Consider the following 18,733-nt stretch of genomic DNA (forward strand, 5'->3'; position numbering starts at 1 on the left):
ACTTAGACTTAATGCAAATGGCATCTAAATATTTAAATAGCAAAAAAAAAGTACTTTATTTACACTAATTAACATAATTTTAATAAATTTATTCAGGTAGTCAGTGTATAGACCCTTTTCACAGATTGTGATGACGCATTTTAACAGTCATCAATATCTAAATCCTATAAAAGTTTTTTTTTATATTTTCATTTTAAAAAAGAAAAGTATGTACATTTATAACACTATACATTGTATTATATTACCTTTGCATCAAATTACAAAAAAAAAAAAAAAAAATAACGCTGCTGTGAGGGTGTTTCTAATACAGCAGCTATGAGAGTGACGATAAAAATATTTTTCTCTTCTGACTGCCGTTATCAATTGCTCTCTATTTTTTTCCCTCTTTTTGAAAGTTGTGAAAACACTATTAAGTTTTTCTTTTGCTATTTGTCCAAATGGAAACCACTATAAATGTGACGACTTCCGCTTCTGAGAAACATCCTCTCCTCATATCCATTTCTCATTCGCATTTAAAGGTACACACACCAGATCAGCACATTTTTTCTCCCACCCAAAAATAGGCAGTTTAAACATGGTATAATAAAAAAAATCCATGGGGTATTTTGAGCTGAAACTTCACAGACACATTCTGGGGACAACTGAGACTTACATCTTGTAAAAAGGGGCATAATAATTCAACTACATTGCTGGTGTTATTGTGCATGATTCATTATAGAAAAAATTGCTTCATAATCTTTTATCAAAATGAAATAACTTGCTCCTGCTCTGAAATGACGTTCCTTTTCAGCCGTCTTTATTGATGCCTCTTACTTTTCAACCCCTCCCCTCTGACCACTTGGCTTCATTTTGGTTTGTATAACATCCATTTCATGATCCAATCCAATCAGAAATGGATAGAATGAAGTCTTGCCTTACATTTTTCTCAGTAAATATCCTATTTCACTAGGAAATGTCACAGGGTTTCACATTAAATGTTTCATTTAGAGCATCCACATTTGAAACTGTGAAAAAAAAACCCCACCAAATTCCACACATTCTCTATTCAACCATCACTAACAGTCAAAACTAATAATTTCCTACATTTTCACACATCACTTAGTGTTTTCTGAATCACCATTTGTTTACTTGTTTTTGATTCGCTAATTTACTCTGGGAACATGTGTCAGAGCTGAAGATGTCTCAGCACTAACAAAAGCTGACAAATCTGCCGTCCCATATTAGTCCTCTGTGAATGAATAGAGTAAGTCATTTGGGAGGGAACTGCGAGACCTTCTGACTTTTATATATTCACTAAAACTTCTCACAATTACCTTTAGTCTTCCCTGAGGAGGGGAATTGCCATCTAGCAGGCAACCCATGCAGGGATTTAAAATTCTTCAAGATGTATCACATATGCAAATACTTTTAATAGAGTGTAAATCAAGAAATTATTGGTGTGAGATACAAAGTCCCTATTGCCTGCACACATAAAATGGATCCTGTGATTTGTTTTCTTTGGTAGAATATGGCTTTTATCTTGCATATTAATTTTAGAGAAAGAATAAGTTTCTGAAATGAGATCTGATGTCTTGTTTTGGATAATCCAGAAAACCATGTTTAATATTACCGTGAGTGAAAGGTCTTTAAATACATGAAAGTGATGAAGGTTGAGTAAAGATCAAATGAAATTGAATTTGTATATGGTTAAATACTTTAAAACACACTATTACTGCAAATCTGATATTCAGCTTATCCTACGCTTTGTTTAAAAACCGACTGAGCTGTCTCCGGTGGCAGCACTTCAAGCATTATAAGTGCACAAAGATTATTCCAAAAGGTAGGCAGCATAATTAGCCTATGCCTCCTCCTAAGATAATGTTATTTTGGCCAGATACTAATGCAGCTTCATATGCAATTCCAGAATGCATTGTGACGCCAGTTAAAATCAAGTAATAATGCTTATGGTGCGTTTCCTAAAACAGCATTGCTAGCCAACTATGATTGCAATTATTTCTGTTGTTAGCAGCATCAATGATTTGGTGTTTCCTGAAACCAGTCAACACTCGCAAACAACGTTGCAAATTTGTGTGGTTGGAGATATGAACAAGGACTTGTTGAGAACTACAGCTCTAGTTTCCTGTTTGTATGATGTGAACTTAGACTGTGTTCCATAGCAATCTAACATAGTAATTTTTCATTTTATTAATATACAAATTACATTCTAAATTTTTTTAGTTTGTGTGTCTAGTTGAAAACAAACATCTCTAAATTAGGCAAAATGACAAGAACAAAAAATAGCAAAGTAGCCTACTTTTCAAATGACATGCTCATTATTTACAGCAATAATCAGACATTAATTAGATCTTGAACCGATTAATTAGCAGAACTCATTATTTTACCGCCTCTGTAACTTCCATAACGACAGTTTGTTGAACCAGCATTGTTCAAATGATGGATGTTTGCTACAAATTCAGGAAACAGACATGACCAGCTATAATTTCTCCAACGATGCATCGTACTATGGTAGTTTCACGAGTTCGTTTCCTCATAAAATCTTTAAGCTAATAAGGTTAAGTGTATTTGGCTTGCTGTCCACTGTGGAGGGGCTCGAGGAAGCAGCTTCAACTCGAGCTTGGATATACCCCCCAGGGACTACTAGTGCATGGAAGAGGAGTACGATAGATGAGATGCCTAATTTATGTGGTGGAGTTGGGGAGGTGGAGGGATATCGAAACAACTGATGCCAGAGCAGGGTGAGTAGCTGCTTATATGCTCTGGATGTAATTTAAAGATTAGGGTTTCCTCCTCTTGAGATTATGAGATTATGAGTTTTCCTAATTGAAAGATTAGATGGGTTCACTCCTCCCGAAATTACGTTGTGAACTTCACTAAGCTGTGACTTACGTCATTGTATGGGAAATGCACTCCAGTTTAGCACTAGGTTTTTCATAATGTGCCTGTTAGACCCTGCTGGTAGATGCTCTAACTGCACACCATTTGATGTATTTTGACCTTTTTTTCCCCAAGCAACATATCGCCAATATTTAATTTCACTAAAGTAGGTGTTTTACCATTGACTGATTATTTTTGGGGGTCTTGATATCTCCCTGTCTGCAGCCTTTGACATGACAGCTCAAATTAGCTGCTAGTCTAACTGTGTGTGTTGTTAAGGTGCCATCAGTCAATCAGTGATTAGTCACATGGTATTTAGGTTCAGGTGATTGGCAGAGAACCTGGCAGCAGAAATGAGCACCGTAAATCGCCATTAGGAAAGTTGGCAGATTCTAAATCTTGTACCTCTAAGATTAGCTTTGCATTGCAACATGCCAACACAAAGTCAATTGTGAGTTGAGCATTCTGCACACTTCACATGAAGAGTGCAATTGTGTGTCTCAACTTTGTTGCTGTCTATGTAGAACGTTTCAGATAAGTCACTTATGATGTATGGAAGCATATATGTAGCAATATTCAATTTGAAATGTAATATGCAAAATGGCAATGCAATGTAAAATGGCAATGCATTTCTGTGTTTAAATTTACATGCAATGTTTGGAGCAAAATGATAATTCAAATTCAATAATAGAATTTACATTTGCCATTTCCTACACTACGTTTAACAAATAATTTAAACATAATATTTTAATGCTTTATAAGTTGCAAAATTAAAATGAAAATGTATTAAAGAAATGATTATATATGTTTAACACGGTCAAGCCAAAATTGTAGCAAAATGATAAATTAAATGTTATTTTTCTTAATTGCATTTACACTCACAGTGCGATTGCATTTTAATTAAATGCCCCGCAATGAAGTAGCAAAATTCAATGTGGATTTGAAAATGCATTTCCAGCCGATCAAGTCCCCGCCCCGCCCTGTCAATCATTTCATTAAGGCGGGGCCAGGTGTTGGAAACATGGCGGCGGCAGCAGAGTTATGAAGAGCGAGGCATAAACTGGCAGATGATTCTGATCAAGAACAGAGAAATGTCAATGTTCCTGCAAATTATGCACTTCTGTCAGTCATAGAACCAGTACGTTATTAGAAGCATAGATATGTATAGGCGTCTCGCAGTGAACGCGCCTGATGCTCGTGAGGTGAGCGCGCTCGCGCAGCTCGAAGTGCTGAAACAGACGCGTCGAGTGAGCGGTGCTTTACAACAGGTTCCTTTACTCATAGAAATAATCTTAAACAAGATGTCCCAGATTATTGCTTGCTCTATCAGCATGTTGTCTCTTTTTCTCTTTTTATCGTTCCGATTATTGTTTATGCATCATTTAATTCATAAAACGATGTGTAGTCTACCTGGATGCTAATGAGTGTTATTTGTAATAATAATAATAGTAATAATAATTTATATTCCCCAAAATAACTAGTCATTTCTAAACCCATCTTTCACACACTAAAGCACATGTGAACAGGTGATGATGTTGAGGATATTTTCTTAGCACAGTTTGGGCCCTTTAAGTCAAGTCAAGTCAAATTTATTTATATAGCCTAGTGCTTTTTACAATTGGTAATTGTTTCAAAGCAGCTTTACATATTAGAAGCACAGAAAAAAGAGAAGTGGTTAAAAATAAGCTGTACAAGCAGGTGTGGTAATATGTAACATATACAAGATGGTGCTACATTAAGCCAATGTCGGCTGACTCCCAGGGGTGGAAAAAAACCCCTAGGAGAAAAACCCAGCGTGCTAGCACTGGGAAAAAAAGTCCTAGGAGGGAAAAAAACCCTTGGAAGATATATATAATATATGTAAATGGATCTGTAGATCAAAATCTGAATTATACATTTTTATTAAATTAAAAAAAAAAGGATAATATATAAATATATGTAAGCGGATACAGAGATTAAAAATCTGAATTATAGATGCAGCCAGAACTGGGTGTGTAGGCCCATTGTCTCCTGGGCTACGTTGTAGTCAGGTCCAGACACAGGTTCTCCATCTGATCTGGATACGGCCTGGATCCAGCACCCGGCAAACCTCAGGATAAGCAGAGAGACAGATATTAGCGGAGATGCCATTCTTATTCTGATGTACAGGTATATCTAGTGTTATAGGAAATGTTCTCGGTTCCAGCCGACCTAATTATTGCAGCGTAACAATCCTTTAACGGATTTGAAAAATGTTAATATGCATGAAGCGTTCTTTAGAATGTCCGCAATAATACAAACTAGCTGGAAAACTTCTGTTGAAATGTCACTTGTTGGTGCATCGCTATCTTTAATGTCCTGTGGTAGCTTTAACAGCTTTAATAGTGTAATACTTAGTTTATAATCAGAATATAGTCACTTACATACTAAAGCATCAACACACTGTAAATTAAGGATTTATTATGCACAGATTCATTGAACAAAATAAGAGTTTTCACAAGTGTGCTGAATTCATTGATTTTGAGCTGCACTGACTGACAGCTGCTGTGAGTATAAAGGGAGAGCACTTTCTGTGTAATTCATGCTCAAGAGAAGTTATTGTTTTTCATGAGACTTTGTGAGTACTTCATACATCACCTTGACAACGTTTATTTTTAAACCGATTGATTTCAGAGAGACGAGATCACCTGAGTGAATTTTAGGAGCATTAGAGATGGGCTGCTTTCTAGTGTGTGAAAGAGAGGTTTAAACATTATTTTTTCGAATAGAAATTATTATTAGTAGTAGTATTATTATAAACAACACATTAGCATCCAGATGGACTATAGTATTATTATTATAAATGATGCATAAACAATCAGAACGATAAAAAAGAGAAAAACAGACATCATACTGATAGAGCAAGCAATAATCTGGGACATCTTGTTTAAGATTATTTCTATGAGTAAAGGAACCTGTTGTAAAGCACCGCTCACTCGACGCGTCTGTTTCAGCACTTCGAGCTGCGCGAGCGCGCTCACCTCACGAGCATCAGGCGCGTTCACTGCGAGACGCCTATACATATCTATGCTTCTAATAACGTACTGGTTCTATGACTGACAGAAGTGCATAATTTGCAGGAACATTGACATTTCTCTGTTCTTGATCAGCATCATCTGCCAGTTTATGCCTCGCTCTTCATAACTCTGCTGCCGCCGCCATGTTTCCAACACCTGGCCCCGCCTTAATGAAGTGATTGACAGGGCGGGGCGGGGACTTGATCGGCTGGAAATGCATTTTCAAATCCACATTGAATTTTGCTACTTCATTGCGGGGCATTTAATTAAAATGCAATCGCACTGTGAGTGTAAATGCAATTAACAAAAATAACATTTAAATGATCATTTTGCTACAATTTTGGCTTGACCGTGTTAAACATATATAATCATTTCTTTAATACATTTTCATTTTAATTTTGCAACTTATAAAGCATTAAAATATTATGTTTAAATTATTTGTTAAACGTAGTGTAGGAAATGGCAAATGTAAATTCTATTATTGAATTTGAATTATCATTTTGCTCCAAACATTGATATGGAATGGAAAATGTAAATTTAAACACAGAAATGCATTGACATTTTACATATTGCATTGCCATTTTACATATTACATTTCAAATTGAATATTGCTACACATATGCTTCCATAATGATGTTCCATTTCAGTTAGGATCATTATGCAGAATCCCATTTCTGAACAGAGTCAAATGGTGTGCTCATAATGCCAAAAGGTAGATTTTGTAATTTGGCAAAATTTCAAGGCAGCATTGCATGTGCCTTTTGCAGAGAAGACAATCCCAGAATACACTGCAGCAAGCAAAAAAAAAAAAAAAAGAAAAAAACAATTGATGAATTCCAGTTATGAATACAATTTATTCAATACAAAAAAAATAGTGGTTACAAAATAAATTAAAGCTGCAAGCAGTGATGAAACGACCCTCGCACCGGGGTCACTGCCATCCGGTAGCCTTAGGAAAACAGTGAACAGTGTGTGATAGTCATTTAAGCAGATAAATAGAGGAGAAATATGGCAAAGTCATTTTGATGCACCACAGTTCCTGACATCAGACGTTGTATGCCTGAGTTACAACAACTTCCTGTTTCGTGGCGTTAATCACATAATTTAGCACTTAGCCAAGTGTGGCATGATTTAACATGTTTCTAGCATGTTTGGCACTTCATGGCATATATAAATAAGTTTCTGGGAGTGAATTACAGTGTAAAGCATGCCATTTCCTCTTGCCAGTAGGTGGCGCTATGACTAACTGAATATTGGCATACAGATATAGGCCAGGACTCTTATCACACATGTGAAGTTTGAGGCAGATCGGTATGCCTGAGTTACAGTAGCTTCCTCTTTCAACATCAAACTTTGTCAGGCCGCCATGGACACCCCCCTTAGTGAAAACTCAAGATCTTCACAATTTAATGTCTCAAAGGCCTTTAGATTAGACTGACCAAATATGATGTTGATCTGATTAGTACAATGTCTTAAAAAAATGTCAAAAACTGCAAAATTTTTGAAAATTCAAAATATCTCACTTCCTGTTGGGTTTACAGATTTTGCACCCAGGGACCTTTTTAGTAGGTATTGGGCTACATGTGTCTACTGAATTTCATACCTGTACGTGAAATGTAGAGTGAAGGGCACTTAATTGAAATTTTGTAGGTGGCGCTATCGAGCCATTTTGCCACACCTAATTCGGAAACCCATATCAGACGTAAATTTTCACCACTTCTGGTGTGTGCAAAGTTTCATGAGTTTTCAAGCATGTTTAGGCCCTCAAAAATGCGATTCATTTCGGAGAAGAAGAAGAATTGATTGAGCAATTACAATAGGGTCCTCACACCATCAGTGCTCAGGCCCTAATTAAAAGTTTAAAAAAAAAAATTTTACTCAGTACTTGTATGTGCTATGTATTTTTATTACTTTTATACTTGTACTTGCTATCACCAGCAGTGTTGGGGGTAACACATTACAAGTAACTTGAGTTATGTAATCAGATTACTTTTTTCAAGTAACTAGTAAAGTAACGCATTACTTTTTCAATTTACAAAAAAAATATCTACTTTACTTTTTCAAATAAATAACACAAGTAGTTTTCACATTTATTGACTGACAGCTCTCCTGTCCTAGAGGTGTTGTGTGCGCTGTGTGAACATGATGGTTATTGTAGTTCTAGACTAAATGTGAACATGCATTTACTCATCTCACTTGCACAGAAACATTCAGTGTTCCTCAAAATGAATAAAAACTCTGAAATGTATGCAAACCTGTAATATCTAAATATATTAAATTAAACAAGCAAGCCCAGCCCAGGTGAGAATAACACTGCATTCACGCCACCACGTAATTACAGTAATCTTGAGATGACAACACGTAACGTTATATTCGGAACTGTTCACGTCCTCGGACTGGAAATTATGTGTTTCTATGGCACCACTATCAACGCCTAAATTAATCTACAGCAGTCAGGTGGTACAGCGGGAGCTACATGCTACACGTGGGAGCTTTCAGAAAACTCCCATCTTACAAACTGTAATTACGAGCCTTACGAGGACGTGAATGCTTTTTACAAGCCAGAATCTCAAAGTTACAGTAATTTCGATATGGCGTGAACGCACCTGAAGTAACGCAAAAGTAATGTAACACATTACTTTTCATAAAAAGTAACTAAGTAATGTAATTAGTTACTTTTTTTTAGGGAGTAATGCAATATTGTAATGCATTACTTTAAAAAATAACTTTCCCCAACACTGGTCACCAGCACTTTTGGTGTGCACCCGGCCCAGGTTCGTTTGACATCAGAGTTCAGTTCGTCTGGATGATTTGATTAAACCAAGTGTGAAAGCAACCTTAGCATAAAGCACTAGATTAGCAACATGCTTAGAGTCTATTGGAAATCAGTTTTGAATCAAGGCTTGTATGTACATTTCAGAGGAGGATTAGCTTTATGATACATGAAGCTGGTGCCTATGAAGAGCATTTTAAATTTGTCAAAAAAACAAACAAACAAACAAACAAAAAAAACCTCAGCTCACTACCTATAGGTTTTGGTACAAAGCCAGTGTTTATAGCCAATGCTATGCAAATAGTGCCAATAAAGGTTTACTTCTTAAAAATATCATTAGAGAGCAGAGTGCTATTAGTATTTTTAAACAGCCTGATTAGAACAGTCTGATCCTGCTCTAACCAAAATCTGGAAGTGAGAAGTGTGGTTGGCAGGAGAAAATAGCTGGGATAGTCTTAATATGATCAAGCTGACTAGCATGGCTTGGCATTAATAAAGACAGGGTTGGCCATCTATTCCCCTGCTTTTTAAGCAGTTGACATGCTCACTGGTGTGTTTCCACTGCACTGTGAAAAATTAATCAATAAACTTGTGTGGAGCATATTAGATTGAAAGGGCGGCGCCAACGTCTCTCAGTGTTATCAGTATCTTACTGCAGGCCAGATTAAAGCTTCACCAGTGGTGACACAAATAGTAAACATTTAAAGATGCTTTCACCTAGCTTGGCATGTATAAGCATAAATCCTATGCCCCAAAACAGAAAACTAAAAAGTGATAAGTACCTTTCAAGTAATGTACCCAGCATATTTTTAAACGTGCCATGAAAACAATGTTGTGCTCATATGAGGTGGTAAATTTGGACAAGGGGGTGAGCAAACAAATTCACCACCTTGAAAATTGCATAGCAGACTGATCCAAATAGTGCTTGAGTTGAGTTTCAGTTGAATGCTTGAGTGTAGATGTGAAATTTTAGTAAGTGAGCATTTCATACTCTCAGTATATTATATAATTTGTTCAACAGTGAATATCACAGGGGAATTCTGTCTTTTTTTCTGAACTCAATGAAATGATGTATTGTGTTTTATAGCATTCTGTGATGGAAACAACATTTTGTAATAAAATGGTGAACTCCTTTGTCTCGCTAAAGCTAATTTAATGACTAGCCAGAAAAACACTACAAATGAAGGACAGTTGTAATGTAGGAAAAAATACTTTTCACTCAGTGAATGTTGAAATTCTTTGTTAACTAACATTCTTGGTTTAGATCATCATTTTAAATGTATTAATTCATACTTTTTATAATGGATTTTAAGATTGGGAGATATAACCATAAAATATATGCATTTAAGGCATTTAAAAATAAAAGATAAAGGCTAGCTCCCCATGTTAGCAAATAGTTACTATTAAGAAAGGGGGGAAATACAAAACATTTGGAAAATTAAAGAATTTTAAGTCACCTTGGAATAAGGTTCTATCTGACATTTTTGTTAAAATTTAGTTATTCTCATATTCTTATTCTCTGACAACTTATTTACATTATGTGATTTTTTTAAAGTTGTTGTTTTTGGGACTTTTTTAGAAAACAAAAAGGTTCTATCTACATAGGAGTATGGAATGCAAAAACTTTGAAGCTCAATATCTCAAAACTGCTCCGAATGCAGATAAAAACCTTATAATTCCAAAGTGGCGTTTATTCACAGGATTGATGACGTGCAAATCTTGTGACAATTTTGTAACCATTAATGCACTTGTTTAATCACAGAAATAATGCATTGAATCTTGCATGTGCTTTTCTTATATAATAATAATAAAAATAAATAAATGTATAAAGGTATGTCTATGAGGGTTTTAATAAAAATAAACACCTGGTAAAAAAGTTGAAGAAACACCCACTGAAATAATGAAGTTAAAGGGTTAGTTCACCCGAAAATGAAATTTCTGTCATTAATTACTCACCCTCATGTTGTTCCACACCCATATGACCTTCGTTCATCTTCAGAACACAAATTAAGATATTTTTGATGAAATCCAAGACTCTTTTTTTTTTGTAATCTCCCATATGGCAACGAAATTGCCACATTCAAGGTCCAGTGAAGTAGTAAAGACTTAATTAAAACAGTGAAGGTCACTACAGTGATTCAATCTAATGTTATGAAGCGATGAGAATACTTTTTGTGCTCAAAAACCAAAAAAAAAATAACGACTTTATTCAACAATTTTTCCTCTTCACCGTCAGTCTCCTATGCAGTTGATGCAATGCAGTGCTTCCATGTTCTATGTCAGAACGCCTACTCTGTATTGACCAGCTCCTGTGTCAACATCAAACGCATGAAAAAAAAAATAGTTGAATAAAGTCATTATTTTTGTTTTATTTTTGTGCACAAGTATTTTTGTCGCTTAATAACATTAGGTTGAACCACTGCAGTCAAGTTGCCTATTTTAACAATGTTACTATTTCTCTGGACCTTGAATGTTGCAATTTCATTACTTTCTATGGGAGATAAAAAAAAATAAAATAAAAAAAAACCTCTTGGATTTCATCAAAAATATCTTAATTTGTGTTCTGAAGATGAACGAAGGTACGACAGGTTCACCCAAAAATGAAAATTTTGTCATTTATTACTTACCTTCATGCCGTTCCACACCCATAAGACCTTCGTTAATCTTCAGAACACAAATTAAGATATTTTAGATGAAATCCGATGGCGCTGTGAGGCCTCCATAGCCAGCAATGACACTTCCTCTCTCAAGATCCATAAAGGTACTAAAAACATATTTAAATTGGTTCATGTGAGTACAGTGGTTCAATATTAAAATTATAAAGCGACGAGAATATTTTTGGTGCGCCAAAAAAAACCCAAAATAACGACTTATATAGCGAAGGCCGATTTCAAAACACTGCTTCAGGAAGCATCGGAGCACAAATTAATCAGTGCATCGAATCTGCTGTTCGGAGCACCAAAGTCACGTGATTTGAGCCGTTGGCAGTTTAACATGCGATCTGAATCATGATTCAACACACTGATTCATTTGTGCTCCGATGCTTCATGAAGCAGTGTTTTGAAATCGGCCATCACTAAATAAGTCGTTATTTTGTTTTTTTGGCACACCAAAAATATTCTCGTCGCTTTATAATATTAATATTGAACCACTGTACTCACATGAACTGATTTAAATATGTTTTTAGTACCTTTGTTGATCTTGAGAGAGGAAATGTCATTGCTGGCTATGGAGGCCTCACGGCACCATCGGATTTCAACAAAAATATCTTAATTTGAAGGTCTTACGGGTGTGGAACGGCATGAGTGTAAGTAATAAATGACAGAATTTTCATTTTTGGGTGAACTCACTTTTTGGAGTCACGGTTTGTCTGATTTAAGACTTCTTTTAATTTCACACTTCCTGATATCAGTGTAAACTGAAAAGTCAATGTATTTTATTTTTCAAATGGGAATGGGTTTTGCTCTTGCTTATACTTTTTCTTTTATCCAACTCTTACAGGTCACAACCGTATGTCAAATAATTTCACCATGGACCCCATCAATTGCTCAACTGTGGATCTTTCTGATGTTCTGGCCAGCCGGATGAGTCCCAGTAAGATCCTCCTCTCCCTGACTCTCTCCTTCCTGGCTGTGGCGACCACCGCCATCAACTCCCTGGTCATCACTGCTATCCTGATCACCCGCAAACTCCGCCAACCCGCCAATTACCTCATTTGCTCTCTAGCCGTGACAGACCTCCTGGTAGCTGTTCTAGTGATGCCCGTCAGCATTGTGTACATCGCAGAAGAGAGATGGGTTCTCGGTCCGATAGTATGCCACCTGTGGTTGGGCGTCGATGTCACATGCTGCACCTGTTCAATTTTACACCTGGCCGCCATTGCGCTTGATCGATACCGCGCCATCACAGATGCTGTGGCGTATTCCCAGAAACGCACGTATAAAAGAGCAATCATAACCATTTTAGCCCTGTGGACACTGTCTGTGTTGGTGTCTCTACCGCCTTTAGTGTGGAGGAAATCCTCTAGTGTGGAACACAAGGATGGGAAGAGGGAAGTCATGGACTGCTGGATTGAGCACGACCACGTGGCCTTCACTGTCTACTCCACTTTTGGAGCATTCTATATTCCACTGGCCCTCATTTTGGTTCTTTACTACAAGATCTACAAGGCGGCGGAGACACTGCGTAACCGTCGAGGGAGCAGCCGATTAGTCAAACAGACAGTGAGCAGCGTCATGCTTCCTGGAATGAGTTCTGATAAAGACATCGCCCTCAGTCCCGACGCATTCTGCCCAATCGAGAAATCATTTTCTGATCCATCAACAGATGGGGAAAGGGTACGCATCACTTCCTCGTCAGGTAATCTCATCAAGGTCCGCAGGAACCCAGGGGCTAGGGAGAGACGGGCTGCTTTGACATTAGGACTAATCCTGGGAGCCTTTGTGGTGTGTTGGCTACCGTTCTTCCTGAAGGAGGTGATAGTGAATATTTGCCCGACCTGCAGCACCTCTGCTGTGCTTGCAGATTTCCTCACCTGGCTTGGGTATCTCAATTCCCTCATCAATCCGCTAATATACACCATCTTTAACGAGGACTTTAAGAAAGCATTTAAAAAACTTCTGCCCCTCTGTTGCAGCAATGTCCTTTGAAATTGACAGGGACGAAAAGAAAAAACACGAGGTTTCATCTGACAAACTTTTGAGTTGAAAGCAGCAAGGTATAATGACAATCCTGTCATACTGTAGATGAATTGACTTCTGCAAGGATTACACATCTCTCAGACACATTTCATATTGTTTATATAGTGCCTGTAAATACTTTGGTACATGAATGCATGTAAAAAAAATCAACCCATTTGCTCCATTTAAAGATTTCAGTATTTTGAAATAGAGAATTTTTATATAAAATTTAAAAGCGTCTGGTGCACAATGTTATGTAAATCGACTCTGGTCAAGTTTACACCAAGGGGTAAAAGTTTGGCTGGTTAGCATGGCCCAGTTAGCCCCTGCTGAACTACGCCATCTGGAACCCAAAATAATTTTTCTTCATTCAAATGTTGTTGTGTATACTGGTGAAATTGTTTTTTGAAAATATAAATGTTCAATATTTTTAGTATATTATAATTATTTTGCCAGTGACTGATTTATTTTTTGGAGGGCTCTCAAAAGTGTGATGAGGGCTTGGGATTACAAGTTGATGTGGTGGGATCAGACACATGATTATTTGTGCCCTTCAAGTGTTGGAAATATCAGAATTATGAGTTCAAAGCACATGAATGACCAAAGTCTAAAAACTCTGAATTCTAGATGATACATGAGTTGTGGCATTAGAAGAGCCGTGCCTATTTGAAACATCACAGAAACACTGATCTATACTATAGATGCTAGCTTGCTACTATAGATGCTATATTATTATGCAATTTACATATCAGTAAGATTTCAGTAGAATAAAAAGATTTAATTTTTCTAAGAAAATGTTTGTTTGTTTGTTTATCCATGTCTTTTTACATAACTGGTATCAATCTCAGACAAAATAATTTGCCAGATCTATGGAAACCCTACTTAGAGGTTGTTCCACATTATTAAACAAGTCACAGTTCTCATGCAATATGGGGAGGAAGAAAGATCTTTCTGAAGATGAAAAGCATGAAATGGTGCAATATTGTGCAAAAGGCATGAAAACAACTAATATTGTGTGAAACTGAGTGGAGATTATCAAATTATCATAAGATTTGTGAGTGATTTAGAGCACAGCAGAACTCAGTCAGATAAAGGCTTATTAATGAAAGTTCTTGTCAAATTAATTGTATTAAAAGGGCAGCTATAAAAAAAAAAGCCAGTGTTGATGTTTCTCTTTGTGAGGTTTGGTTAGTGGTGTCTAAAATGCATCTTTATGCACAACTTCCAGCCTGCATGGAGAGCTTCTTGAGACTTCAGAGGCACCAGCAGCTTCAAATACCTGTTTGCTGCTCAACACTGGCTTTTTTTTTATAGCTGCCCTTTTAATACAATTAATTTTTTTGACGAACTTTTATTAATAAGCCTTTATCTGACTGAGTTCTGCTGTGCTCTAAATCACTCACAAATCTTTTGATAATCTCCATTCAGAAAATTCAAAAAAATATTGTTTTCATGCCTTTTGCACAACATTGCACCATTTCATTCTTTTCATCTTCAGAAAGGTCTTTCTTCCTCCCCATATTGCATGAGAACTGTGACTTGCTTAATGTGGAACAACCTCTAAGTAGGGTTTCCATAGATCTGGCAAATTATTTTATCTGAGATTGATACCAGTTATCTATAAAGACATGGATAAACATTTTCTTAGAAAAACTAAAATCTAAATGTTCATTCTACTGAAATCTTACTGATATGTCACTTGCATAATTTGGAACGCAGTGTAGAACAGCTGACAAGAAGTGTAATAACTTAATGGTTTGTGTAATGCAAACATCTAGTTTTAATACTATGTATAAATAAGTGTTTTTAATAGAAATAGAATATAAATCATTTTCATAAAAACGGGTTTATCATTCACAATATAATTTAGTCTACTTAAGAGTTGTTTTCAACTTGAATGTGGAATGTTGTACTAACAAATGCCAGACTCCGAGGTATGCGTTTCCCAGGTGCTCTTGAAGGGAGCATTATTAACAAGGAATCAACATCTTAAGTGATTGGCGAAAAAAAAAAAAAAAAAGGTGGGGAACAGAGCAACCATGTGCAAAGATGGCAGACACAGCCCTTCTCCCAGGGGCAGTTCAAGGTTAGCTCAAAATGCAGAATACAGAAGATCCCAGAAGACAAGAGGCTTTTCCATTTGAATGGAACATGGAAATCAGTATGCTAAATAAACAGCTTATGCTTGAAAACAGCTTGTCACATAATTGACTGCGAATATTCAACACATTTGTTTTGTTGTGCAGTGCACTAGATTTGCGGTCTGCTTTAGGTTTTTTTTTTTTTTTTTTTTAAAGTGGAACTCAGTCATTGGTAGAGAACAAACCAGTGCCAAATTTACCAATGCCATGATTTAGTAAAGGAAGGTGGAGGAAAAAAAAAAAAAAAAAGACTCAAATCACAAGAACAATACTGCCCTCTGTTGGATAAAAACTTTATTGCATTAGCTCAAGAGACTGTAGTTGAGCAACAGGTTAAAATTCATAGCTTACATTAGGTCACAAACAGACATTTAAAAGAGGTAAAACATCCACACACACACCCTCAGAATACGCAAACATATTGCAGTCACACATACTCCAAGCGCTCGCTTCCATTTTGAGAAGCCGGCGTATACCGACCCCCTCTGGACACTTTTCCTTTTGGGCAAGAACTGCAGAGAAGGCCACCACCAATCAGCATGAGAACCGCTGCCCCCCAGCAGATAAAGATGGCTGCTCCCAACTCCCTCTTTTGAGCTTGAGCCACTAGAGGATTGTAGAAGTCCCCAATGACCCTATGGGCAGTCCAACTAGATGGCACCAAACCCAAGACTCCTGCAGTGACGAACAAGGCCCCTCCTACTGCAGCAACCCGAGCCTTTGCAAAACCATCTGCCAAGCAGTTAGTACATTTACCACCTGCAAAACTGGCAAATATGCCAATTAGACCAAAAAGGGCAGCAATGATAAGGATAGCTCGAGAAGCTTGTAGGTCCTGGGAAAGAGCCAGCATAGAGTCGTACACTTTACACTGCATTTGACCAGTGCTCTGCACCACACAGCTCATCCACAGTCCCTCCCACATTATTTGTGCCGTCACAATGTTGTTTCCAATAAAAGCAGTCACACGCCAAAGAGGAAGCGCACACGATATGATGATGCCCAACCAGCCAAGAATGCCTAGTGTGGTTCCAAGGAGCTGTAATCCGGTAGACATGTCTGCAAAAAAAGAAAGCAAGAAGCCAATAAACCAAAAGTACAGAGCACTGGAAATATGCTACAGTATAATATTGTAAAACAGTTTAAAGGTACACTTAGACTAAGACACAACTTGAGTGGTCACACAAACTTTACATTCCATTCAGTGAATGGTCAAGGGCGAAATCCTTTTATTTAAAGCGACTGAGAATTTCATGTGATGCACAAAACTTCCTCATGCAGATTTCACAACAAATTCAAGTCAGTCATGCTGTTTCACCACATTAACAGAAAGCAGAGTGGTTTGAAAATAAGAGGGAAACCTCTTGGAACGGAAGGACCTTGTGAAATAATCACTAAAATGGTTTTCTTTGTTAGGAGAAACAGTCCAGCATACCTCCAGCACAAAAGGTTAAAAAGCCTTTATTATTTTGGCTGGTCGCATTTTTACCCTGCTGGGGGGGCCTAAGCTGGTTGACTGGCTTTTGCTGATCATCCAGCCTGATCATAGCTGGTTTAGCAGATTGGTTTTAAGAGTTACAACCACTTTTTTTCCTGGTCTGGCTGGCGACCATGTTAACCAACCAGCTAAAACAGTTAAACGCCAGCTTAAAGCAGCTACATTCAGCTTAAACCAGCAAAGACCTGCCAAGGATTTGAGTCTTTCTACCCAAACAGGGTGAACAATTAAAATATATAAATTTGAAAGTGATTAATGAGAGCACAGTATGACACGAACCCCAGTTTCATAGACAAGGCTTAGGCTAGTCTGTGCGGTTTTAACTGAAAGGAACTTGTGCTGCCATCTCTTAATAGGCCAGTGCCATTGTTTGCTCTCAAGATGCACACCAGTAATTTATAAAAGTTACTTAAATATCCTAATTGAAATAAGGCTTAATCCTGGCTTAGGCTAAGCCCTGTCTGTGAAACCGGGCTTAAGAGTACTACACTATGGGACGGTTTCACAGACAGTGCTTAGCCGAAGCCAGGATTAAGCCTCATTTCAATTAGGGTACTTAAGTAGCTTTTAAAAACTAACTAGGAAAAAAAAAAAAAAAAAAAACTGGGGCACAGTGAGACAAAACAATGATTTTAAACTGATAAAAACGCTTTAAAATCTGTCAGTACAAGTTTCTTTCACTTAAAACTGCTCAAACATGCATTTTAGTCTAGGACTAACTTAAAGGGATTGTTAACCCCTAAAATTTAAATTCTATCACCATTTACTCACCCTCAAGTTGTTCCAAATCTGAATAAGTTTCTTTGTTCTGTTGAACACAAAGGAAGATGTTTTGAAGAATGTTTGTAACCAGGCCACTTTGGGGCACCATTGACTTCCGTAGGAAAAAAAAAAAAAAAAAAAAAAAAAAAAGGGACTATGGAAGTCAATGGTGCCCCAAAGACTAGTCTGTGAAACCAGGGGTATAATTATATATATATTTTGACAATAAACTTTTTTGCCTTGAAGGTTTCACTGAAACTTTACTAATGTGACCATACCTTTACTGCTCCCTACTGCCCAACTGTTGGAAATACAACTACTGATTTATTGTAAGATTACGCAAAAATTTTAAACTGTTAGAGAAGTGTTTTTACCAGTTTGTAACATTCAAAATCTCCACAATAAACCTTACCGGTGAACTTCCAGTGCTGTAGATTTGCACCCACACCAACCAAATCACAATGATTTGGTTTAAAAACTCCTGAATCAAACACAAAATATGTTTATATTCAAGAAAGCAATCGTTTTAAAAGCCTTGAGTTATGTCAATAATAACTTCTGTGTATCCCTTTAAACGATAGTGCTCTGATCGCTTGAAGACGCTGTTTTCTGCCGTTAATGAGCATCCATCAGTGATTAGCTGATTATCAATCAGTTCAATGGCTGGTTTGTAGTTTAGCACGCTGTACTGGTAATTATTTTTCATTATCACGTTATCCACAAAAAAAGATTTAATTACTCAGTTACAGTTCGTCCGGCTATTTTACAGCTCTTATATTTCATAAAACTAAGATAAACGATGGCTAAACATGTTGGAGGTACTCGAGCTAAAAGTTGGTAGTAAGCGTGTTAGGAAAACTTAGTTAATTAAAGGGGCGATTAAAGTTATTTTGACAACTTATTTGTTTTGGGGCTGTTTATTACAAGACAAAAAAAACATTAACGTCCCCGCCTAACCAATCACATTTTCA

The 18,733-nt window shown here is 36.9% G+C and overlaps 2 protein-coding genes across 3 annotated transcripts; one reads left to right on the forward strand and one right to left on the reverse strand.

Moving 5' to 3' along the window:
- Positions 1 to 12,212: 12,212 nt before the first annotated feature.
- htr1fb (5-hydroxytryptamine (serotonin) receptor 1Fb) lies at positions 12,213 to 13,331 on the forward strand. The gene has a single exon (XM_067404579.1). The coding sequence runs from the start codon at positions 12,213 to 12,215 to the stop codon at positions 13,329 to 13,331; it is 1,119 nt and encodes a 372-aa protein (XP_067260680.1).
- A 2,453-nt stretch (positions 13,332 to 15,784) lies between these two features.
- Positions 15,785 to 18,594, reverse strand: cldng (claudin g). 2 transcript variants are annotated; one of them, XM_067403803.1, is made up of 2 exons: positions 18,175 to 18,594; positions 15,785 to 16,561 (listed from the first exon to the last, which is right to left on the reverse strand). In XM_067403803.1, the coding sequence occupies exon 2, from the start codon at positions 16,557 to 16,559 to the stop codon at positions 15,930 to 15,932; it is 630 nt and encodes a 209-aa protein (XP_067259904.1). In that variant the 5' UTR covers positions 16,560 to 16,561; positions 18,175 to 18,594; the 3' UTR covers positions 15,785 to 15,929. The 2 variants fall into 2 exon arrangements, with proteins under 2 accessions (XP_067259904.1, XP_067259903.1); XM_067403802.1 differs by lacking the exon at positions 18,175 to 18,594 and adding an exon at positions 17,772 to 17,873.
- Between the last annotated feature and the right edge of the window lie 139 nt (positions 18,595 to 18,733).

This window comes from Chanodichthys erythropterus, chromosome 12 (genome assembly GCF_024489055.1).
Source record: "Chanodichthys erythropterus isolate Z2021 chromosome 12, ASM2448905v1, whole genome shotgun sequence".
NCBI classification, from domain to species: Eukaryota; Metazoa; Chordata; class Actinopteri; order Cypriniformes; family Xenocyprididae; genus Chanodichthys; species Chanodichthys erythropterus.